The sequence below is a fragment of the Exserohilum turcica genome (assembly GCF_000359705.1).
Source record: "Exserohilum turcica Et28A unplaced genomic scaffold SETTUscaffold_22, whole genome shotgun sequence".
Taxonomy (NCBI): Eukaryota; Fungi; Ascomycota; class Dothideomycetes; order Pleosporales; family Pleosporaceae; genus Exserohilum; species Exserohilum turcicum.
This window is the reverse complement of record NW_007360048.1, coordinates 270,069-295,859: the sequence shown is the minus strand read 5'-3', so window position 1 is coordinate 295,859 and position 25,791 is coordinate 270,069. Positions and strand designations below refer to the sequence as shown.

General features: G+C 45.2%; 4 protein-coding genes across 4 annotated transcripts; 3 read left to right on the top strand and 1 right to left on the bottom strand.

The window, feature by feature from the left end:
* Positions 1-8: 8 nt before the first annotated feature.
* SETTUDRAFT_72526 (uncharacterized protein) lies at positions 9-818 on the bottom strand (the record flags this gene model as incomplete). Its single annotated transcript, XM_008028093.1, has 1 exon — positions 9-818. A coding segment is annotated over one exon (810 nt), but the record flags the coding sequence as incomplete, so codon positions are not given.
* Positions 819-12,857: 12,039 nt separating this feature from the next.
* Positions 12,858-16,568, top strand: SETTUDRAFT_39839 (uncharacterized protein; the record flags this gene model as incomplete). The annotated part of the gene is made up of 5 exons (XM_008028079.1): positions 12,858-13,073; positions 13,102-13,301; positions 13,329-13,395; positions 13,714-14,144; positions 14,198-16,568. 5 exons carry the CDS (start codon positions 12,858-12,860, stop codon positions 16,566-16,568), a joined length of 3,285 nt encoding a protein of 1,094 aa, XP_008026270.1.
* Positions 16,569-17,342: 774 nt separating this feature from the next.
* On the top strand, positions 17,343-18,475 carry SETTUDRAFT_169434 (uncharacterized protein). The gene is made up of 2 exons (XM_008028159.1): positions 17,343-17,750; positions 17,871-18,475. The coding sequence occupies exons 1-2, from the start codon at positions 17,600-17,602 to the stop codon at positions 18,017-18,019; spliced, it is 300 nt and encodes a 99-aa protein (XP_008026350.1). The 5' UTR covers positions 17,343-17,599; the 3' UTR covers positions 18,020-18,475.
* A 4,271-nt stretch (positions 18,476-22,746) lies between these two features.
* On the top strand, positions 22,747-24,277 carry SETTUDRAFT_110755 (uncharacterized protein; the record flags this gene model as incomplete). Its single annotated transcript, XM_008028158.1, has 3 exons — positions 22,747-23,259; positions 23,296-23,547; positions 24,047-24,277. The coding sequence occupies 3 exons, from the start codon at positions 22,747-22,749 to the stop codon at positions 24,275-24,277; spliced, it is 996 nt and encodes a 331-aa protein (XP_008026349.1).
* Between the last annotated feature and the right edge of the window lie 1,514 nt (positions 24,278-25,791).

Below are 25,791 nucleotides of genomic sequence, written 5' to 3'. Positions count from 1 at the left end.
CCAGCTTGGATATTCTCCTTCGTAATAGACTGCTCAAAAGCAGCCTTAAAGGCTGGCAGGAAGGTCTCCTTACTGATATAGCTGGTGCGGTTGCGTGCCAAGCCTGAGATCGAGTCGCCATACTTGCGCTTCAACGGCGAGAAGCAGGCGACATCAAGGGGCTGCAATAGGTGAGACGAGTGCGCAGGCATGCAGAGAAGAATGATATTCTTCTCCTTGCAAAGATCTTGAAAATCGACGGAGCAGTGGCTCTCATGGCCGTCGATAATGAGCAGTCGATACCCACCCACAGTCTGCCTCTTTGTATAGGTATCAAAGTGCTCTAACCACGCAAGAGCAAGCTGATTATTCGTCCAGCCATTAGGACTAACTTCAAGAACCCAGTCAGTAGGCAGGTCTTTAAACCAGACGTCGATAAGCACCTTGCCCGCAAAGATAACAAAGGGGGGTAGCCGGCGACCTAACGCGCCCACGCCTTGGATCACAGTAACCCACTCACGGTTACCTGGCTGGATCCGCTTCTTTTTGCCATATCCCTCTGAGCCTGTGATAACTAACTGTGATAAAATCTTGCCCATTATAAAGCCAGTTTCGTCAAAGTTGTAGATATCGTCGTCCACAATACCCCACTTCTGCTTTGTCGCCTGAACTAAGTCGAACCAGCGCTGGATAGCCGCTGGGTCCTCGCAGGTAGCTCGCTGGTGATCGTAGGGACGGCTCCAGCGCGTGCGGAGCTTAGGAGTCCTCTTAACAAAGTTATCAATCCAGTTCTTGCCAACAGGGTTGCTCCCACGCTCATGCAGCAGTTTATTAGCCATTGCTTGAACGTCAGGCTTTGTAGGCGCAAATCCTCGCGCAGACTCCTCAAGAATACGCTTAACTATAGCCTCCTCTTCTAGCTTATTTAGGCGCTTCGAATTCGCTTCGCAGTCGCGTCGAGAGCGCTTTCCAGCGCGTTGGTTAGATAGGGTTCTTTGAGGCACGTTATAGATAGAGGCAGCACGTCTTTGGCTTTGAACACGTTGCGATTGGATATTAAAAAGAGCAAGCTGAAGATCTGATTCAGGATAGGCTAATAAATGTTGACGTTGTTGAGACATGACGTGTTGCAGTCTCGACGTCGACGCGCTGGTGGGGCGTGAGCGACTCGCTTGGGTGAGCGACTCGCTTGTGAACCACGTTAAGTAACAACTATAAAAAGAGGGCCCTCTAGATAGTTCTTTTCTATATCTTTCTTCTTCTATATAATAAGTAAATGTATACTTATTAGTTAGGCCTCTCTTGCCTATAATATAAGAAGAAAGATTACTACTCTTTAATCTCTCTTGTACTGTAACGGGCTAGGTAGCCCGCTACAGTACAGATAGCGGTGGCTATCTTATGTATCAACTACGCAACGATATCAGCAGCTCTGATATCTTGTGCCAGCCTTTTTGGCGCGGTGGGCGCGTTGTAGTTGCGTGCGCAGTCTAATAGGACTCGACCCGTTACATGTACGACATAAGAGAGACTAAAATAACGTAAGAAGAGAGAGATAGAGTTACAAGGAACGCCACTAGCCTCTAGCCTAGCTATGCTAGACGAGGAATCTATCGCCTTTATCTATATAATAAGAGGAAATATTAACTAGCTAATAGCTAACAACGTATAATAGGCTAAATAGCTTAAGAGATAGGCAGTCGCACACTAGGAAATAATATCCTAGATTAAGCTTCTAATAAGATAACTTTAAGAAGCTTATTTAATACTACCTCTTATAAAAGCTTATATTAGCGCTATAGATATAACTAACTAAATAAGCAAAGTAACTACTCTAGCCCTACCTATATAAAGTTACCCTAAGCCTAGTGTAATGGGCGGGCCCAACGGGCCGAGCGTACGACTACTTACGCCATCCATAGCCAAAAAGGCAGTAACAAGACTTCAAGCTTCTTGAAGTCCAGGTAGTCGTATAGATATACTCGATCACACACACACTTTAGGCGTAGCCTCTTACACCTAGACTTCTTAACATAGACATATTTAACTATAGTATCTATAAATAATATACTTAGTAGAAGATGCGTGTATAGGCTAAGCTCTTTATAGATAGTGTAGCTTACCTAAGTAAAGAACTTAAAACTTACTATATTATTATATGTATAAAAGGACAAGCTTTTAATACGCTTTATACGTACGTCTAAGCTCTTATAAATAGCACCCTAATAGCTATAATAGCTAGACTATAGTCTTAGTTAGATAAGTTCTTCTAAGACCCTATAATTAAGTAGAAGGCTCTTTACTACCTTCGTACAACTAAATAAGGAAGACAAGAGTTCCTTTATTACGTTTAAGTCTTTAACCTAAAATTCTAAGAAGTAGGCCTAAGCGCTATAGACAACGCTTAAAAGATTAACTACTTAAAAAGCTTTCTTGATAAAGAGTTGCTTAAGTATTAAGTAGGCTACTAGCTTAGTAAGAATAAGAAGTATAATAGCTTTATATAAAGAATAAGAGTTACGTAGGAAAACCTAAGAGCAATAGAATAACTATTATCTAAATAACTAACTTTTACGTTACCCTTCTCTAGCAACACTTAAGCTATATCTAAAGAGATCAACTAGACCTTTACTTTAGGCGTAACTAGGTTATATATAATAAAAGAATACTAGGGGTCTTATACTAAAATTAAAAGACGCTATTGAGAGAGATATTATCTTTGCTATAGTAGATAAGGATACTATTATAAAGACTATAACACTCTTCTTACTACTTATACGTATAAACAAGGAAACTATACTAAGGTAGCTACTATAGCACCTATAGAGAATAACTTAGATAAGGGAAAAGAAAAGCTCTAACTAAGAAACGCTAGTTAGAGCAAATAAAGTAGGAAAGAGATATTATATAAGCACCATATAGGATACTTAAACTATTAAAGCATATAAAAGCAATATCTATAAATATAGTTATAAATAGTGTAATAAATGCTATTATAATGCTTAACTATAGGTATTATGGATATTTAGTTATGTGTAATAAGCTTATTTATTAACTAAACCTACTATATTATATACTTTTATCTACTCTCTTAGTAATAGTAGAATAAAAGATAAGTTCTATATAAGAAGTAATATAGTTTATACTTAATATAGGAGAGGCAAAATAAAAAGTAGTAGTGTATATTATCTTGTTTATATACAAGTTTAATATAATCCTTAGAAAGACCTAGTTAGAAGAGATAGATAGAGTACTATACACTACTAAGCACTACCTACTCCTATAATATTATAGATTCTCTGTACAAAGTAGGGAGAGCACCACTCCTACGCAGATAGACTATGCTACTATTACTACTGCTACTTTCTAACTACACGTACAAAGAAATAGAAACTAGAAAGTAGTTGTAACGGGTCGAGTCCTATTAGACTGCGCACGCAACTACAACGCGCCCACCGCGCCAAAAAGGCTGGCACAAGATATCAGAGCTGCTGATATCGTTGCGTAGTTGATACATAAGATAGCCACCGCTATCTGTACTGTAGCGGGCTACCTAGCCCGTTACAGTAGTGTAGGTATTGATAGCTAGTCTAAAAGATATTAAAAAAGCTCTTTATCTAAAAGTAAAACTTATAATAAATAAAGTAAAGAAAGCCCTCTCTACTTACCTTAAGAACTACGCGTAGCTTTTTTTACTAAAAGAGAGAGTACAGTTACTACTTTACTAAGGCCTAGACGTAGACTATAAAATTAAATTAATTCTCTAAGATAGCAAGCTACTAGAGATCCTATATAGACTACTCTATAGCATGTCTAGAGACAAACTACTAGTCCTAAGAAAGACACTTCTAGATCTACTTAATAAGAGTTTTATTTATATAAACACCTCTTCTATAGCGTTGCTAGTCCTTTTTATATAAAAGCCTAAAGAAGAACTAAGGTTCTATATTAACTACTATACGCTTAACGCTATTATATAAAAAGACTAATACTCTTTCTCTCTAATCTATAAGACTCTAAACTAAGTTAAATAAGTTAAGTAGTATACTAAGCTAGATGTGTTTACTACTTTTTATAAAATATACATTACTAAAAGATAAGAATAGATGATAGCCTTCTAGATAATATTTAGCTTATATAAATAGCTAGTTATACCTTTTAGTTTAGCTAATGCTCTAAATATGTTTTAGCGCTACATTAATTAGATCTTATAGGACCTACTAGACAACTTTGTATCTACTTACCTCAATAATATCTTAATCTTTATAGATAGCTCTCTATCTTAAAACTATACTTACGTATAATAAGTAATTAAATAACTATAAGTAGTAGAACTATAACTTAAATTAGATAAGTGTAAATTTAACGTCTAATGTATAAGGTATTTAAGGTTTACTTTTGAAGTAAGAAAAGGTGTCTTAATAGACCTAGAGAAGATAAAAGCTATCTAAGAATAGGAACCCCCTACGTCTATCTAAGGCGTATAAGGTTTCTTAGGATTTGCTAACTTTTATAAAAGGTTTATTCTTTACTTCTTACGTTTAGTAGACTCTCTTATATAACTTACTAAGAAAGATACTAAGTTTTAATAAGGCGCTACTTAAGAAGAGAGTTTTATAGCTCTTAAAGAAGTATTTCTTTTAGATAAAGTACTTATTATATTTGACTCTAAACGCTGTATAGTAGTAGAATATAATTCTTCTAGTTAAGCTTTAGGAGCTATATTCCTATAAGAAGATAATAAAGGCACGCTTTATATAGTAGCTTATCTCTCTAGAAAACTACTTACATATAAAGCTAATCACTCTATCTATAATAAGGAACTACTAGTATTAATCTACTACTTAAAGAAATAGGATACTAAACTCTACAGTGTACGAGAGGTTAAAGTTATTATAGACTATAAGAACTTAGAATACTTTACTCATAAGTAGAAGCTATCTAAACGCCACGTACAATAGAACTTAGAGCTTGCTCGCTTCTTAAATATAAAGTTGCGCTATTATCTAAGTAAGAATAATATAAGAGTAGACGCGCTATCTTGCTAAGATTAAGATATGCTTAAGGACGTAGGGGACAAGCATGCCTCCTCTTATGAATTTACAATGCTAGTCCTAGCTTATATACTAGACTACGTCTTAGCACTACCTATATAGACTTAAGAAACCTCCTTAGTGTTAGAAATACAGAGGGGTGACACGAAAAAAACGTCACTCAAAAAGTTGTTATTTTGAAACTTTAATATATAGCTGGAAAAAATAGCTAAAAATAAACGGATTGCAGATCTAGCAAGCCGAGATCTTTTAGTTTGGCATAGTGGACCCACTATCCGCTTAGTCAGCAGCCCTGAGCGAACAAAAATCCCCAAACTAGAAGCTGGAATAAATCCAAACTAAATATCTAGATTACTCTATTGTTTTTATATAAAAAGGTCTAAGTCTAATATATACTATAGATCTATCTTTAATCTCTAAGCTCTGACTGTTATAGTATATCTTTACTAGTTAGATCACGTGATATATAGAAGAGTCTGATTTTTTAGAGTATATTTATTTCTCGCTAAGAATAGAAGCTAATATTTAGTGTACCAGCCCTTAGCTTCTACTGCAGCTTGCCAACGCCTAGGTAGAGATAAAATACAATTATCTATATCCTGTGGTGGAATAGCTTGCCACTCTTCAAAAATAGCCCTAGTAAAAGCCGCTATACTCTTCTGGTTATTACCTAAGCCTAAAAAGGATCTAGATCTTTTAGATAAATGGTTTTTAAGTAAACTCCACACATTTTCTATTGGATTAAGATCTGGACTGTAAGGGGGATGAGGGAAGACTTCAATTGAATTTCTTTTAAACCAGCTGAAAACGTTTTCAGTAGTATGCATTCTGAAGTTATCCTGCTGAAACTTCCAGCCTAGATAGTATTTAGTTATATCTATAATATATCCGAATTTGGGATTTATAGCTCTTAAATTAGGTGTGCTAGATTAATTCTTAGATATAAAAATATATATATTACTTACCTGGTTTTATATTAGGCTTTACTTAAGGTATTGAAACCTTACGGATATATTGGTGATTATTGAAGTTTGTAGAAGAATTTGGAGCCCGAATTACTACTAGATCAGATCTACCACCTATCCAAATTGCTCTCCAAACTTGGATAGTAATATCTCTAGCTATAACCCTATTAGTAAGCAAGCTAAAAATCGATTGAAATATTAATAAGATCCTAGACCAAAAATAGATACTTTTAGCCTATTAGGATTTTTTTTAACTTACATCTATTGGCTGTAGAAACTTGTTCTCGACCTTGGCGCTTATTTTGGCGTTTTCTTACATATTCTCCTCTATATCCTCTGCCTCTTTGGATTGCTGACTCATCTGAAAATATTATCCTATCTAATCTAATATTAGATAGATTTTTCAGCATATCCTTAGCGTATTTTAATGTATTTTTAGCTTTTTCTTTGTTTAAAATTGATTTTTTCTTTGCAATATTAATAGAATAGCCCTCTCTTTTTAAAAATCGCTGTAAAGTTCTAGTTGAAATATTGACGTCATTTTCAACTAATAATCCGCGATTTGTCTTTTTAGGGCTCCAAGTTAAGTCTCTATTAATAGATCTTTTATCTCTTTCTGAAAGCTTTGAAACTCCGCCTCTACTAACTCTTTTAAGCTTTCTTTTCTAATTTTTTTTTCTTTTTAAATCGATAAATAGCGTCTCTAATAGCCTTAGGTGGCTTACTAAGTAAAATAGATATATTTTTAATGGCTATATTTGCCTTTAACAAACGGGCAACTTCAGCTTCAAATTTTGAAAATTTTGGATCCATAGTGAGGAATTCAGAAATCAGAAATTCAGGATAGAAAGAATCAAATATATAGTATATTATGATTAATCAGGCTTAGTAATACACTAAACTTAATTCAGTAACTTTGTCTTTAGAACTTAATATTTCATTCTAGAGGATTGCTAAAAATGGAAAAAATTATGTCACGTGATCTTCTATATATAGACTATCACATGTCTCAAAACTAAGCCTTTTTAAGTAAGGACTATTGTTTTACAATGAATGAAATATTTATTATTTTAGTCTCCTATGTTCTATAATTTTTCTTCGCTGAGAGCTGCTGACTAAGCAGGAGGTGGGCTCACTACGCCAAACTAGGAGATCTTGGCTTTCTAGATCTGCAATCCGTTTATTTTTAGCTATTTTTTCTAGCTAGATATCAAAGTTTTAAATAACAACTTTTTAAGTGACGTTTTTTTCGTGTCACCCCTCTGTACTACCTTAACCTCTAAACCTTCTAGCTTTAGTATAAGAACATTAGGTACAAGTAGCGTAGGATGACACTATCTACTAAGAAGTACTAGCTGCTGTACAAGAAGGAAGACGATTGCTCTCTAGCACGCGCAAGGTTGCTATCTCGCTAAGTGACTATACAATTAACTAAGAAGAACGACTCTAATAGCGTAGATGTGTGTAGGTACTAGACTTTAAACTATTACGCATAGGAGTTATCTAAGTGGCTCACCTATCTCTTCTAACTAGACATCCTAGACAAGAAAAGACTTATTAGATTATTATATAAGAATAGTACTAGCCTTATATAAGTGATAACATACAACACTTTATATAGAACTACAAGCTATACTACAAAAGCACTCCCTAGCGGGATAGAAAGTTTAGTTACTTAAAGCCCCTACCTATGCCTAGTCATACGTGGCAGCACCTTATAGTTAATTGTATTATAGGCCTTCCTAACTCTTTTAAAAATATAATGTTAATAGTAGTAAAGGACTAATTAGAGAAAGGCGTTATACTAGTTCTTATGAATAGGATTAAAATAATAGACGTTGCTTAGGCTTTTATATAAGAAGTCTACTACTACTATAGCCTTCTATAGTCTATTACGTCTAACTACAGCCCCTAGTTCGCAAGCTAACTATAGAAGAACATCTATAAGCTACTAAATATTTAGCGGAATCTTTCTATAGCTTACTACCTATAAATAGATAAAAATAATAGAATAAGCTAAAAGCGACATAGAAGTAGTTATATAGATCTTTTGCAACTATAACTAAGATAATTAGGCTTAGCTTTACCCCCTTTTAGAACTTATGCTTAACTGCTATATAAACGCCTCTATAGGTGTATCCCCCTTCTATCTCTATTATAGTTACTATAATACCTTATTTCCCTAAAAAGAAGCTATTTTAGATAACTAAGAAGCAAGTGTAGTAGCTAAAGAGATAGTACGTACGATTAGTAATGTGGCAAACTAGGTAGTTTTAGTAATGTTATACGCCTAATAAGAGTAAGAAAAGTAGGTGAATAAATTTTATAAACTATCGCCTACTTATAAAGTAGAAAACCAGGTCTAGCTAGACTTATATAATATATAAATAGCCTAGATAAGTAAAAGGCTAGACTAGAAAAGTAGAAAGTACAGGTCGCCTACGTATAGGACCCCTACTAGGTAGAACTTATAGTGCCTTATGTAAGGGGCTGCGCTCCGGGGAGCAATCGCGAGGTATACAAGAGGTTGTATTCGATAAGGAGCTATCTACTCTGCTTACGTGGTGTTTATTTACTTATCGGAGAAAGGTTATGCCGGAGTATCTGAGCGCGTTGTCTGAGCGCTGCTCGGTCTGAACGTAGTTCAGATGGTGCGCGCGCAGCTTGGCCCGAGATTCCATCGAGGAGCTATCCAAAGGGCGTTCAGCCCGTTACACCTTAGGAAATAAAATCCTTCTACGTAGATAAGCTAAGGCTAGTATCTAACAACCTCTTACTCTTATAATAAATTAATAATAGTAGCTTTATAGCTATTGTTATATAAGAAGATAGAGAGGAAGAAGACTATTCAGAATAGCTTACATAAAGCATCACAAATAAATAAATACAAAATAGAGAACTATAATATCTTATTATTTAGATAGGCTACTTAGAGGGAAGTTAGGAACTAGCTAAAGCACTTAAAGACATAAAGGCCCTAGATAAATAGCTCGCTTAAACTTCCTCTATATCAAAACCTAACAGCTAGCTATAAAATAGCTAAAAGTAAAAGCTACTTAATAAGTAATAAAGACTTAGCGCTACCCCTAGAGGCTAAATAATCCCTTTTAGTGCCTAAAAAACAATGCTTAGCTAGCGTATAGATAGATAAACTATCCCCTCTTTCTGCTATATAATAGGTGCTATAGTCCTACTAGATGCAATTGCTATACGCACCCTCTTACTCTTTATAGATAGAGACATAACTAACAAAGGCTATAAACTCTTTTGCCTTATCTAAGACTAGCGTATAGTTATTATAAAATGTAGTATTAAGGGCGCTACGTGTAAGAGGCTACGCCTAAAGTGTGTGTGTGATCGAGTATATCTATACGACTACCTAGACTTCAAGAAGCTTGAAGTCTTGTTACTGCCTTTTTGGCTATGGATGGCGTAAGTAGTCGTACGCTCGGCCCGTTGGGCCCGCCCATTACATTACTTCAAGCTACCCTAAGGGTCTAACGTTCGATTCTGGTACAGGCCAGAAGCGTTGGCTCACATAGGACACGTGGCAAGGGCCATGTGATCACGTGACAAGGGTCGCGTGATGGTCACGTGACAAGGGTCGCGTGATCCCTATGGGGGCAAGTAGTAGATATACTCGTACGTTTTAAGAGAGGAGGTATTGTAAGAGGCTACGCCTAAAGTGTGTGTGTGATCGAGTATATCTATACGACTACCTAGACTTCAAGAAGCTTGAAGTCTTGTTACTGCCTTTTTGGCTATGGATGGCGTAAGTAGTCGTACGCTCGGCCCGTTGGGCCCGCCCATTACACTACGTAAATAGACAAGGAAGGCCTTAAAGTATAAGAGTTAGCCACCTAAGATTTAATAGGCGTAGAGCGTTATATAAGCGATAATAGGCGAATAACTACTAAGGCTAAGACTAAAGGTAGCGTTATATAGCAATAGCCCCTTGAAATAGTAGAATATATTAAAGACTTAGTAAAGCTTAAGCTATACTAGTTAGCTATTTTAGATATATAACAAGCAAGTAACACTTATAAAAGTAGTAGTAAACACTTAGTAAATCTCTTTAGCAACCTGCGCGTTAAAAATATACTAGACTTAGTAGTTATTAAGGTTAACTTTTCTAATGATAATAGGCGCTATAGCCTAAATAGCACCTAGTTTTATATAAGTAAGTAACTAATAAGCAATATAAAAGATCTAAGTAGTTGCCTACTTAATAGTATTATGAACTCTATTATTTATGTAAAAATGTAAGGCGTTAACTTAGCTATGAGCCTATATCTGTTACGAACCTGAAGGAAGGGGCACGGCGGTTAAGTTAAGAAGCATCGACGGCCAGTCGACCCAGCCATATGTAACGCGGGGGCACGTATCACGTGACCTCCTCGGTGGCGCATGCACGAGGAAGAGTCTTGGCAGACTCCTCGTACATGATCCATCGAGGAATGAACCTCGTACATAAGCCACCGAGGAATGCTCGGGCTCCTCTGACCGAGGGTTACGAGCATCACAAGTATATAGCAATAGGCATTGAGCCCTTATGGCTCGATGTGTTCAACTTAAGTTACGAGTACAAGTACAATATACGAGTTACTTGCAGAGACACTGTTCATATCACCCTGTTGCTTCATCCGCGAAAACCAACCAAGAGTCTTGACACCAGAAGTCTTATATTACTTGCACTCAAGATCCTACTCTTAACAATATCTTATAATTAGCTATCATATAGGAAGACTTAAGAAAGTAACAATAATAAGAGAAAAGTTAAAGCTAAAAGGATAGAGGAAATAAGTAGTAGGTAGGGAAAGAAGAGTATTTATGCTCACTAGACAGCGTTTGCTCTATAGCACTATTACTTAACACTTTTTTACTTTTACTATTTGCCTTTACTTTAACTATATAAGACGCTAAACATATAATAGCAAATTAATAAAAAGAAAGGAAAAGAAGACTAAGGAATACGCACGTGATATTAGAGAAGGTAAAGAAGCGGAGTATTATAAAGGGCTACGCTAGAGAGGTATAACCTATATGTTATATAGTAGTAAATTATATAGCTTTAGTTACGTAACTAAATAACGTAGTTAGCTATATATAAGTAAGCTTAAGTAAGAAGAAAGACTAAAGGTTTAAGTATTTGTATAAGTATTGAATATAAAAAGAGGGCCCTCTAAATAGTTCTTTTCTATATCTTTCTTCTTTTGTACAATAGGTGAATACATACTTATTAGTTAGGCCTCTCTTGCCTATAACAAAGTAGCCTTAAAATATAAATTTAGAGTAGCTTTTTTACTACTCTTGAATAATACTTTTAGTAAAAACTCTATTTAAGCGTTACTATATATAATAGCTACTATAATAGTAGTAAAAAATAATAAAAGTTTTAATTAACTGAATGATATTTCTTTGATCTTTAAGTATCTAATCTTTATAAGTAAGACACTACTTGAGTTTTTTATCTTATCTCTATTATTAACTTAAGCTTTCTTATTAGCTTTATTTTATTATAATTAGCTACTTAAAAAACTTTTTATATAATAGATAATACTGTATTATAGCTGTATATACTAAAATTACTAGTAATATTAGTATAGCTTTTTTTTCTATACTTATTATAGTATATATTCTTAAGAGTAGTATTATATATTTTTTCTCATTTATAAAGGTAGCTTACGCGTAAGGTATTTTTAAAGTACTATAAAAAGATTTCAATTAAGCATATATTAAGCTTAAATCCTTATTTGTAGGCTCTACTATGAATTAAGTTAATCATATATAGTAATATACTTATTATTTCTATAATTTTATATATAAATATACTACTAAAAGTTAACTTTAATATAATATTAAAAGATTAGGTTAATATATCTATATTTAGAGCTATAGTAGATTAAAAATACTTAAAAGAATAAGTATATAAGCTATTAGTGGCTTAGAAAATTGGTATAGGCGCTAAAAATAGTTAGACTAATAGGCTAGCGGCTTAGCGTGGCGCTAGCAGGAACTTTTAATAGTCACCTCCGTACAGCTAGGTAGATGGTATACTGGTGGGCGTGCTACTGTAGTAGAGGAGCAGCTAGTGCGTGGAAGGGCAGCGGGCGCGCCACATGGTGCCAATGCCCATGGCCATGGCCGTGCCAGTGCCAGTGCCAGTGCCAGGCCGTCAGTGCCAGTGCAGCGCAGTGCAGTGCAGCGCCGTGCAGCGCTGTCCCCTGAAGGACCCTGACCTTGTTGCCTCTCTTGCCCTTGTTGCCCTGTGCCTGTGACGAGGCTGGCGCTGCTGCTTTCTATCTTCTTTCGCCGCCTCCAGCCTGCCCAACGGCTGGCCAATACCATACTTGCAGCCCTGGCCCACGACTCGCTCCCTGCATACACCACGCCCTCTCCTCTCCACTCCACTGCGCGCTGCTGCTGCTGCTGCTGCTGTTGCTGCGATCCGCACTGCACTGCACTGCACCACTCCCGCGCCTGCGAGTGCCTCCGTTCCGAGCTCTCTGCCTGCCTTTCCGCCAACCCTCTGTAACACCAAGCACTCCACACTCCACGCCCAAGCACAGCGCACACTCCACGCCCACACAAAGGGCTTTGGCCCCGTGTACCATTTATCCTGTACGTATCCGCCCACCGCCCACCCCCCAACGCCCCCCCAACGCGAGACGCTCCCACCCAGACACGGAGGGCGGAGGGGGGGGGGCGCCCAACCGCGGCTCTCGTCCCATCCCATCCCATCCCATCCCGACACCACACCACACCGCCCGCCACACCCCCACACCAGCTTCAACGACCTTGGGCCCTGACGTGAATGCCAGTGTATTTCTAGTTTCCCTCTCTCTCCACCTCGCTCACCATGGCCTACCACGGCATGGGTGGCGCCAGCGGCCTCCGTTCGCCTCGCGATGAATCCTCCTTCTTTTCCTTGAATCGCGCCGCTCACAACGCCGATGGCCGCGCGACCCTGCATCGCCGCTTCACCACCAACAACATCCCAACCCTCAGCACACCATTGTCCCCCATCGGCCAACAGCGTAGACAGGCGGCTGAGCCGACCGAGTTTACAACAGCGGTATGTCGGCATTCTCGTACAACCATAGCCTGGGGAACACGCGCCGGCGCTCGAGAGCACCCTGCATGTTGAAACCCGCGCAGCCTCGACGGCACTTGGCTCCTCCAAGCAGCCTCAAGCTCCTGCGTTTGGTATTCAGCGTGTATGCTCCTCAGTCATGTCTATGCGCTGTGAACAAGAGTGGCCGCTAACGACCAATCTCAACAGACGTACCATAAGCTCCAAGTCGTAAGTCTACTTCACTGCGTCTTTTAGTGCCCCTCACCCGACACCACCCAAACCCCCCCTCATTTCCTCCTGGAATGAGTATTATAGCCGCCAAGTTCGTTTGCTCGCCCCACGGAACCGCCTGATAAACAACTTTGCTCTCTTTTGTTTCTCGCTCTCTCTCTCTCTCTCTCTCTTCCTATACACAACAAGTCTCCCCCCTAGGCCCAGCTCTACAGACACTCGCAGTCTGGTTGCTATACGTACAAGCCTTCCCATCTTGCTCCGTGGTATCTATTGCCTCCTGCCCATCCCCATCTGTCTCTACCTTCACTTGTTTTTTTTTTGGCCCCACCTGGCGACGCTGTTGCCTCACATCAAACCCACTTGTCGGCCTTCCCCCCCCTCCGTGACCAGCTAACAAGTCTGCTAGCTTGAGAGAAAACGAATCGAGCACGAGTATCTCAAAGAAGCAAAGCGGCGCTTTGACGCGGAGATGGAACTGCTCAACCTGCAAGCTCAACACGGCGAAGCTGACATCAACCGCTTCCCAAACGACGCCCATTACGGCGGGCCCGCGCATAGCCAGCCCACCACTCCCCCAGAGTATAACGAGGCCAACGGCTTTCCTTCTGCCTTGTCTCGACCCAACCGCTTCAGCATGTCAAGCATTAACCCAACCATGACAACAACTCGCAGTAGCCGCGCCAACTCGCAGGTTACATCCCCCCCGTCCAATCTGCAAGGTGGTACCAACGGCAAATTCCCTTCGCAGTCGATGCCCGGATCTCGTCGCAACTCGGAGGAAGACCACGATGACTTTGAGAACGATGACTTCACCCCGCTGAGCCCAGCCGCACGCAAGTAAGTTCAAATGCAATTTCCCTTGACCTCGCCCAATCACTAAGCTCAAGCAGAAGCAACCGCATGTCAATGCCCGTCACACGCATGGACTATGGCATCCGCCCAGATCTTCCGGATCTGTCATCTGTCCTTGGGCACATTGACACGGCTGGATTTCTGTTTGGCCAGGAAGACAGGTCGATTACTTCTCAAGACCGCAACGGCTTTCTTCAGATGGGCAACACAAAGGACGATTTCCCCGTCTTGGTTCGCCGCGACGGCGCCGGTAATGGTACGAAGCTCTCTGCCTCTTCTGCTGCGCTTGACTTGGCCCTTTCCCAGTCCCCTGGCCCGGAAACCCAGTCCACAGGCTGGAACGGCTACCGTCACCGTCAAGCTCAACAGTCGCTTCCTGCTAACACATTCCGTAAAGCCCCTCCAGTTGATGATTACGAGTCTGGCCGCTCCAACACCAATGGCGATAATACCCCCAAGAAGAGTGCAAACAGCAACCGTCGCTCGGTTGAGTTCAGCTTTGCTAGCCCTACTAATGCTATGCCCAAGCTGACTCAATCTTACTCTACCAACGATGTTCCCACCTTGAAGAACAGCGCTGGCATCAACGGAGCGAATGGTATTGGCTTCACCTCCCATGCCCAGCAGCACTTCCACAATCACAACGCAAGCCTCGGTCGCATTCCGCAGAATGCCATGTCAAACCGTAACAGCCGCGACCTCTCCATTGGTAACCGTGAGGCTGAATACCGCCCTCCTCAGTCTGGTCTGCATGCAAGTGCTGCCCCATTCGGTCCTTCGGTCACGTCAGCGGCTCCTAATGGCGGAGTGTCAGCAAGTGTTGGTTCGCCAGCCATGTCGCAGTACTCGGGCGTGTCAGCAGCCAACCCTGGATACTATGGTTATGGCATGTCGATGCTCAACGGCGCCATGAACAACCTCAACCTTGGGCCTGGTGCCGCCCCAGGACCAGGACAGGGACCAGGACCTGGGGCTCAGTACGGAGCACCCCAGGCTTATGGCCCCAATGGCATGTACGGTGGCGGACCGCAATACAACCCCTACGCTACCTACGGACCGGGTGGTCGTGTTCAAGATAGCCAAGCTCGTGTCATTCAGAGCCGCCGCCTGCAGAACGATGCCAACAAGTATATGAACTACGATCTCAAGAGCATGCCACGCCAGGACATTTACAGCTTGTGCAAGGACCAGCATGGATGTCGCTTCCTGCAGAAGAAGCTCGAAGAGCGCAACGCCGAGAACATCCAGATCATCTTTGATGAGACGGCGCCTCATGTCGTTGAGCTCATGACGGATCCGTTTGGCAACTACCTCTGCCAGAAGTTGCTGGAGTTTTGCAACGACGAGCAGCGCAACACGCTTGTTCGCAACGCTGCTCCCGCCATGGTCCAGATTGCATTCAACCAGCACGGAACTCGGGCTCTGCAGAAGATGATTGAGTTCATCTCGACCGACGACCAGACGCAGATGATCATCCGAGCCTTGTCGGGCCAGGTTGTTGATCTCATTCAGGACTTGAACGGCAATCACGTCATCCAGAAGTGCCTGAACCACCTCAAGTCTCCTGATGCGCAGTTCATCTTCGATGCGGTCGGCGAGCACTGCATCACTGTCGGCACCCACCGACATGGCTGCTGCGTCCTGCAGCGTTGCATCGACCATGCCTCGGGCTTCCAGAAGGTGGACCTCATTCGCAAGATTACGGCCCACAGCTTCCACTTGGTACAGGATCCCTTTGGCAACTACGTTGTCCAGTACATTTTGGATCTCAACGATGCCTCCTTCACGACGCCCATGTGCCAGGGCTTCCAGGGCAAGATTTGCGAGCTGTCCAAGCAAAAGTTCAGTTCCAACGTCATTGAGAAGTGCATCCGCTGTGCTGAGCCACACGTCAAGTCGATGATGATTGAGGAGTTGCTGGACGTTGAGCAACTTGAGCAGCTCATGCGCGACTCGTACGGCAACTACGTGATCCAGACGGCGCTTGAGTTTGCCCCTGCCGAGTTGTGTGTTCACCTTATTGAGGCGATGCGTCCGATCTTGCCTTCTATCCGCCAGACTCCGTACGGTCGCCGCATCATGAGCAAGGTTGGAGAGCGCGAGAGCCGTCTTGCTGCGTACACGGGGCGTCACTCTTCTGGCCATGCGTCTCCCGGCACTGCACAGGGCTCTTCCGAGTCGAGCTCTGCCTACGGCCCTCAGCACCAAGCTCCCATTTACACGTCCAATGCCAACTATGGACCCAGCATTCTTTCGCCGCAGCCGCACCGACAGCCGCACCGCTTGAGCAACCCTTCGGTTCCTCAGCTCATGCACAACTCTATGCACAACAACCAGGGCTACCAGCAGCAGCAGCAGCAACAGTACGGCACTGCACAGCCCAATGGTGGCCAGGGACAGTGGTTCTAGGGCAACGCAAAAGATGTTGGACGACATTACGACTTGACGAAGTATGGTACGTCCCAGAAGCACACGAAGGCGTCTGCACGTGGTTGGGCAGCACGGGTACCAGTCGAGAGGACGGGTGTGCAGCTCGGCCATGTCGCATGTCGATATTTTCTTCTATCTATCGGTCTTGTCTGTGAGCGGTCAGGCGGGACAGCTTGTCCCTTGCATGGACGCTCTTGTATCGGGCAGATTGGTCTTGTACAGTACGACTGCACGATCATCATCATCATCATCATCATCATCATCAAGGAGCCTTGGCATCCTTTGGCATCATACGGCGCATGGACATGAGGCATTGGGAGTGGTTTTTGCGTTTGTTTCCTTTCTCTCTTCTTGTACTGACTTGTATTCTACCCCTTGATTTGTGCGTTGCTTTGGCTGCATCGATTGTGTATACGACGAGGGCACCTTGGTGCGCTAAAAGAAACGTTCAGCATGAGCATAGTACGAGCATAGTACGAGCATTGGCATGAGCATTGTCGCCACGTAGGCGGCGTCTTTTTCCTTGTTTCTTTCTTTCGTTCTGGTACAGTATTGCAGCGGCACTTGTCGTGAGCCTGGAGCTAGGTGGCAAGTCTGAATAGACCATTGAATGAGTAGAGCCCTGTATCCATGTATGTTTTGTATGTTTGTATGTACGTATGTATGCATGTATGCATGTCGGTACGGCGTGTCTTGGCAGCGGCATGTGATGTGAGGTGATGCGATGCTATGCGAGGTGGCGGCACCTGCCCCGGGACCATGACGCGCCTTGCCGCCTGCCGCTTCTGGACGGGTCGTCTGCAACACCACCACCACCACCTTCCTCGTTGTCGCTAGCCACGTACAAACAGCTTCCCCAACCGTCGACGTCTTGGTACTACCCCTCAGCACACGATAAGACACAGCAACGGAGCCATCGCGCCCCCTCAAGGAACTCCCTCCGACTCCCGCTCCCGCGTGCAACTGCTCTTCCGACGACCTTGCTGCACTCTTGCCACCGACCGACTACCATGCGCTCCGCTCTCCTTTCTGTCCTGATTGCCCTCTTTGCTGCCCTCGCCATGGCTGCTGCCCCTCATCGATCTGTCATTGTTACCTGGCCTAACGACACGCCGGATGAGATTGTCGAGCAGAGCAAGGAGGCTATCCGGAAGGCCAAGGGTAAGAGAACAGACGGTCTTTCTTTGTTTTTTCCGCCCATGCGCATAGCTTGCGGCGTGTGCGCGACATGTGGAGAGAGAGAGAGAAAAAAAAAGAGGCTGACGTGAGCAATGCTTGTAGGTGTTATTACGCACGAGTACAACATCATCAAGGGCTTCGCTGCCTCGGCCCCAGCCTCTGCGCTCGAGGTGGTTACGGCGCTGAGCGACGTGTACAAGTGCGAGATTGAGGAGGACGGCATTGTTACTACGCAGAACAACAAGGCGTAGGCTAGTGACGCAGCAAGACGCAGGTACACGACGGGAGGCACTGTGTATGGCCACGGGACATGTGGCGGCGACGTTGCTTTTGGACGAGTGTGGTTTCTTTTTGGGTTTGGGGCCGGCGTTTAGCGAAAAGGCATTGGTTGTTGGTGGGCTGGAAATAGTCTGTGGTTTTGCGTCAGGAGACGACATGATTTGAATTGAACGGCAGCTCTTGAAACAAGCGGGCATGGGCGGCGACGGCGGCGACGATGCACGTGAATGTGACGGCGCCAGCAGGGCCAACAGGGCCAGCAGGGCCCGCAGCAGGCATGGCTGGCAGTGCAGAGGTAGCGCAGCGACTATGCGGCGTGGCAGTGTAGAATTGGCAGCATGGTGTAGGTGTAGAACAGGCGTGGGCGAGTGAGGCTTGCACTTGCAGCGGCCCCTTCCCCGCCATGACGGCTCGCCCCAAAGGCCAACGGGGACGTGCGTGTCGTCTCAGCAGGCGGATGGGCATGGCCATGATGCGCGTCACGTCGCCCTCTACCAGACTCGCAAGCCCAACATCTCGACGCCCGAGCCGGACCCCTCTTCTCGCGATCTGAGCGCATGCAGCGGTGAAGACGGCCCCCGCGGGAGTGTGTTGTATTCCGGCCTAGCGTTCCGACACCCAACCTCACTCAACGCGTCGACACGTCCTGAGCAAGGAACAGCCTGTGCGTGGTGGAGCAGCACCCTCTACAAGTTATTGCACCGCCGCCGCCGCCCGCCTCGAAATGCATGACGGCCAACTCGCATTCTACCGCCCACGCATAGACATTGAAAAGCACACAAGCGGGTCGTGAAGCGAAGCCCCGCGCCCACGCAACCGCCCGACATCATGGACGACTTTAAGCCCGAGCTGCTCAAGGCTCTCCTGGACTGGGTATGCCTCCCTCTCTGCCCCCTCCCACCCCCCATGTGTGCTCCACGCAGTCGCTGATGGCCAGGTGCGCATGCAGGTCAACACCTTCGACCTGCCCTACCGAATCACCTCGCTCAACCAGCTCGAGGACGGCCAGATTCTGTGGCAGATCCTCGCCGACATCGACGCCGACTACTTCAACGAGTCCCTGCCCAATTTTGAAGAAAACCACCGCCGCCAGTCGGACAATTGGATCCCGCGATGGCAGAACCTCAAGCACATCGAGCGCACCACGTCGACGTACATCCGCGAGGAATGCGAGCAGCTGCCCGTCCTCACAAAGCGCATGATACCGGACCTGAAGACGGGCGCCCGCGACGGATCCACCATGCTCGTGGCCAAGCTCACCATGGCCGTACTGCTCGCCGCCTGCTTTTCGCCCCGCAGCAACCAGCGCATGCTCCAAGTCATGCCCAAGCTGGGCACCAAGACGGCCGAGACGATTGCCGAGGCCATCCAGGAGATGCAGGCCCTGGACCAGCGCATGTCAGAACTCGGAGTCGATGCAGAACTGACTTCGGAGCCCGTTCTTTCTGGCTACCGGACGCCCACGCGTGCGGCCTCTGGCCAGCCGGCACCCCCGGGCAACGAACTCGAGCAAGAGGCACAGCTGTTCGAGGCCAACAAGGACCGACAGGCGCTCAAGACACAGGTTGCCAAGCTGAATGAGGAGCTCAAGTCGTCGCGAGAGCGCATAGCCAAGCTCGAGGAGGAAGTCGCCGAAGCAAGTGCATACCTGGACGTCCGCGCCGGCCAGGCCCAGCGTGCCGAGTCCGACGATGTCGAAAACCTACGCAACGACTTGCTGCGTGACCGCCAATACATTGACCAGCTCGAGCAGGACCTGGCGAGTGCAAGAGAAATCATGGACAGCCAGAAGCGCCGCCTCGACCGGTTGCAGGGCGAGGAAGGATCAAAACAGGAATTGCGTGACCAGCTACAAGTCGTCAAGGCCGAGCGTGACGAACTAAGCCAAAAGGCCAAAGCCAATGAGAATCTCAAGAAGAAGATTGAGTCGTTGACCAAAGAGACGAAGCAACTCGAGGCACTGCGAGAAGACTACCAGCAGGCACGTGAACGCTTGGCACAGCTTGAAAATGTCGAGGAGAGAATCGAGGTTCTGCAAAACATCATCAAGGAGAATGGCCAGACGCTGGCCAACGGCGAGCAGGCCATCTTCGAAGAAAAGGGCAAGCGCACCCGTCTGGAGCATGAGAACTTGCTGCTCATGAAGCAGTTGGAGCAGACACGCGAGTTGCAGTACAAGGCCGAGGATGCCAAGCAGGAGCTTGAAGAGCGTATTCGAGAGTTGGAATCAGCACACCATGCCGACCGAGGTGACAGTCTGGAAGACGAACTGTCGCAAGACGAGAGCGCGAATCAAGAATCCGACGTCAAGCAGCCCGCAACATCTGACGGACGCATCAGCGCAGACGCCATTGCTTTGCAACAACGAGTCGACATTCTCACTGCCCGTTTGAAGTCTCTGGAAGGCGAGACACTCAAGCAAATGCAGGAGAACCTGGGCCTGCGGTCCGACATGATGGCGGAAAAAGACGAGACCAGCCAGAAGTAAGACAGCCCCCGCCAATGCCATTCATCCCGTGCTAACAAGGCAAAAAGGCCCTTTCTCGAGCAAAACGAGAAACTCCAAACAGCTCAGACAGAACTGGAGGAGCTTCGTCGTCGGTTGCGAGAGCAGGACTTGCAGATGGCAGAGCTTCGCAACGAGCTGAACAGGAGTATGTAACCCAGCACGTTGATATGACCAAGCTAACCTTTTCAGAATCCGATGTCGACGAGGAGGTGCGGTCAAGTAGCGTGCAAAAGGAGCATGCGCGTCTGCTGGTGCTGCAAGAGAGAACAAACGACAGACTGCGAGAGCTCGAACTTGCAAATGCTGAAAAGGCAGGTCTTTTGCGAGCAGCCTTACTCGACCGCGAAAACCTGCCGGCAGAGCTGCTCCAACTCAAGAGGGTCGAGACGATTCAGGAGATGCGTGAACGGATAGAGTCTGTTCTCAAAGCCCCTGCTGAAGCACAGCCGAAAGTGCTGGATGCAACGAGCACAGAGATTGCCGAGACGGTTCTCTCGGCCGAAGCGGCTCTGGACAAGGCGAAGAAGGTGAGTACTCGACAAATTTCTCATAGCCAGCCATCTTCTGCATTTGATGCGGCAGTCTCCATCATGAGGCGACAGCAGCTGGAGCCTTCGTTGACCTGTCCTACTCTGGTGTCGCCGGCTTCACCACACGCGGGCTATCCGGGGAAGAACAAGTCGCTTTCGGAGATGTCTACTTCGACGGCGGGTACGGGACAAACTACATGGGCTCGCATGGCGCAACTGGTCTCGACGGGCCACTGTATACAACCATCTCATGACTCTGTGGCAAGTTTGTCCCTGCCTGCTGCCTGAGTATACTTGCCTTGGCGACATTTCTTTCTTCCTCTCATGTTCTATTGCAAGGCTAGATGCTGACTCGTAACAGGACCTTCAAGAACAGCTCGACATGAACGAAACCCTGCGCGAAGAACTCGAGCAGGCAAAGGCAGAGACGGCAGAAAAGGGATCGGTACGTGTCATTGATTCACTCACAAGCAAAATACCAACACACAAACAGATGGAACTCCAGCAAGAAGTCGAAAACCTCCGCCGCGAGAACGCGCTAGTCAAGTCCATGTGGTACGACATGAACTCACGGCTGTTGAGCAACACTGTGATCCTGCAAAGACGCAGCGAAGCACCCAAAGGCTGGCTCGGAAAACAGCGAGCCGCTGTTGGAGGAGGCGCAAGCGTCTTAGTACGTCAGCTTCCCTCTACAACCTTTTTTCGAAAATGCTAACTAACGGGTTGTACAGGGCCGGAGGTAGCAGTGCCCCATACTCAAGTTCCCCGTAGCGACGGACCGCTTGTTTCCTTCCTGTTCATTGTTCATCTTGTCGGGCCCCAGAACCAGGTCTGGTTCAGCATAGCGCAGGTTTGGTGGCATTTATATTGCGTCAAGATGTATAGACGAATAGTCTTCTGTCACTTATACCCACTTTTATTCATTTGCATGTAGCGCAGGAGTTGGCTGATGAAGAGGGTTTACGAATAAAATATGTACCAATGAGTACTGTATTGATGGTTTTCATCGTGACCATGGGCGTCGGTGGATGATTGATTGTTCGCATTGCAATTGCCAAGCGTCATTGTTGGTGGCAGACTACCCTGAGGCTGTCATGATGAGCTGCCTTGTACTTGGAAAGCCACAAGACGGATGCCGCATTGATAGGACAGGTTTGGAGTCTAGCCATATATGCGCAGTATGTTGTTCATCGGCGATAAACTATTATGGTATCTGCAGATTTTCAACTTGTCTCCATGCTCAGGCAGCGTAGTTTCTTTTTTTCACAGCTCAGTAGCATGTGGGTTTGGAAAGGTTGGTCTGGTACTGTTTCACATGCTCCCTCTTTAAGGCATGTCTACATGTCCTAAACTGATGTGATTGGGAGGGTCTTTTCATGATGTATTTGCACAGGATACAGATGAAATTATCTCTTCTTCTTCGAGCTATCGTTTATTCTTCATTATCAACACAGGGGGGAAATGAAATTGTTTTCGCTCCTAGTAGCTGTTGTATACACGACCACTGTCATCGCAGCAGACCATGACCACAACCATGTCCAGCCAAAGAGCCTATCTACGAATGAGCTTGCGCTTGGGAAGACGCGCAAGAGTGGCGAGGAAGAGCAATGGAGCTTTATCATGGTATGTACTTACTCTCAGTCTACAGATCACGCCAACCATGACCCATGATGGCGTGTGTATTCTTATTCTATCCCTCAAGCACGGAGCCCCCTACCCCCAAGACCTACAATACGTACAAACCGTCCGACGCAACCTCATCCCGCAACTCAGCTGGCCGACCATCAAGAAGAACCTAGAATACTTCTCCACACGCTTCCCCACACGCTTCTGCAAGTCCAAAAGCGGCGCCAAAGCCGCACAGTGGCTTCTCACGCAGGTGCAAGATGTCGTGGCACGAGCAAACCACGCGTCTCAAACGACAACAACAACAACAGCAGCAGCAGCAGCAGTGGTGGTAAGCGTCGCCCCGTTTAAGCATTCCAAGTTCGGCCAGAAATCCATTGTCGCGCGCATCCAGGGCAGAAGCAACACAACGGTAATCGTCGGCGCGCACCTCGACTCGATCAACGTGAAGAAGCGCAAAACAGGGCGCGCACCGGGCGTCGATGACAACGGCAGCGGTACTTTTCTCCTACTCGAGTGCCTGCGTGTTTTGCTCACCGACGCGCATGTCATGTCGCAGCAGCAGCAGCAGCAACAGCAGCAGCATCATGGATATGGGCTCGAGAAGACGATTGAGTTTCACTGGTATGCGGCCGAGGAGGTTGGCCTGCGTGGTAGTCGCGATGTGTTTCGCCGTTATCGCCGCGAGGGCAGGCGTGTCTGGGGCGTGCTGCAGCAGGATATGGTGGGGTATACGCGGGGCACGCTGGATGCGGGCAAGGAGGAGAGTTTTGGCCTGATGACGGATTTTACGCACGCCGGCTTGAATGCGTTTGTTGCGCAGGTTATTCATGAGGTTAGTCTTGACTTTTTCTTTTACGTACTTATGTACTTGGTTGCTTTTTGCCCGCCGCACGTTTCCCATCTTTCTTTCTCAAAAGAGGATGTATTTATTTTTATTTTTATTTCTTTTTTGCTCTTTTTCCTTTAGTAGTAGCTAGCGGACGTGTTAATTTTCCTCGTCGGAACATTCGCCAGTTCACGCTCATCTCCGTCTGGGAAATCTGCATGGGACAGGAAAGGGAGGAAGGAGAAAAAAAAAGAAGAAAAAAGAAAAAAGAAAAACACCAAGCGCGACACGGGCGATTTTTTTTTTTTACCTTTCTCCCTTTCCTGTCCTTTTCTTTACTTTCTTTTCTTTTCGTCCTCTCCCCTTCTCGAAACCTGAGAATTTACAATAAAGGAAAACTTATCCCTCCCCTTACTTACGTACCGGGGAAAAGTAAATCATGATGCTATATTGAAAATCAATGAAAAAAAAACTAACCAGAGAAACAAATATTAACTGCCCATAGTACACGGACATTAGCTATGTTAACAGCACGTGCGGCTACGCGTGCTCAGATCACGTTTCTGCAACGCGCAACGGGTTCCCGGCTTCGTTTGTGTTGGAGTCGGCGCCCGAGTATCAGAATCCGTATATTCATACCCCAAGGGATACCATGGAGCATATTGATCCGGCGCATGTGCTGCAGCATGGGCGCTTGGTGCTGGGGTTTTTGTATGAGTTGGGATTTAGCAAGTAGGGCGTTCTTCGTGGTTGGGGTGTATACACAGGCGTTGGGTGAGGCGTTTGCTTGATGTATGTAGCAGTAGATATATGGAGTTGTAAACAAGAATAATGAGTGGGTGAGTGAGGATAGTATGATTATGGCCTGCGATGGTTGCTGCTATACGAGCGTCTTTATCCAGCTTGATAATAGCAAGCACGTTTGCCTTTGTCCAATCCGGCTAGGGACACTTCTCTTTCGCGGGGGTTATTGAAGTATTTGAACTCGCCCTATATCCAGAAGTATCCTTCTCTACCAATTATTTCACTTTCCACGTACCGTGTATGCCTCGAGGTATATCCCACGCTTCTCGATATTGTATGCTGGAACCTGCGCTTCCACGTTGGTAAATGAGATTACCATTGCGTTTAGAAGTCAGAATGTGCCAGTACATGCCTACTAGCTATGCAAACAAGACAACAATATATTATCATCAGCTTATTAGATGTATATGCAAACTTGAGAATTGCAGAGTCGGTAAGCATCTATGTTGTGTCATTCGAGCGATTAGTTCGTGGAATAGTAGCAGATGCCTATATTTGTGAACCTGTCGCGTGATAGGAGCTTGTCCAACTTTGTCGATGTATTTACTTTAGATGTGATACCCGTATTCGATTCGCGAAAACATAGAAGATTATAGTAGCAGATGCATCATGCGCCTCTTTATATTTTTATTGTTAGCCCGCACAGTATAGTGTCTTTAGGTCGCCTTAGTACCAAATGCAGGTTTGTTACTTCTGTATTCTCGGTATTCAGGCTCTGTTCTTGCAAGTCTAGTAGAGAACCGTTGAATACATTCTTACAATCTACCAACCAGTCTACAAAAAACCACCAATTTCCATGGTCTTGCATGGGTTCAAGGCTTGTATCACTTCACAAGAGATACTTACTCTAATTCGCACAAAGAACAAAACATACTATCTATGACTAACGTATGTGGCAAGCGAGCGCCGCAGGTAAGCGAGCGCCGCACCCCACCAAACCTGCGCACCTCTCCTATCTCAACGAACAATGGCTCAACGTAGCGCTACTTAATTAGCTTTAAATGAAGCAGATATTTAGCTTGCTATTTCTTCTATTAATCTCCATCAAACACAAAGTAATTGTCGTGCTGCTGCTGTCTACAACGTGTCTGAACGAACAATCCGCCGCCGACGCGCTGGTATACCTGCTCGACGCGATTGCTAGCCTAACTCAAAGAAGCTCACTAAGCTAGAAGAGGAGGTGATAGTTGATCATATACTTGATCTAGATCTACGTGGATTTGCGCCCACGTATGCTGCTGTGCGCGATATGGCTGATAAGCTGCTGGCTGCGCGCGGCGCTGGCCAGGTTGGGCAGAAGTGGCTAGCCAACTTTGTCAAGCGTACAGACAGTCTTACGACGCGTTTCAATCGAGCGTACGATAGGCAGAGAGCTCTATGTGAAGATCCAGTCCTAATCAAGAGCTGGTTTGAGCTTGTAGAGCAGACCAAAGGCCGAAGTACGGC

Bases quoted from the DNA above. Each gene is read 5' to 3' on its own strand.
- SETTUDRAFT_169434 (XM_008028159.1), top strand. From the start codon at position 17,600: ATGCGCTCCGCTCTCCTTTCTGTCCTGATTGCCCTCTTTGCTGCCCTC. The intron at 17,751-17,870 runs GTAAGAGAACAG...CAATGCTTGTAG, and splicing joins GGCTATCCGGAAGGCCAAGG to GTGTTATTACGCACGAGTAC.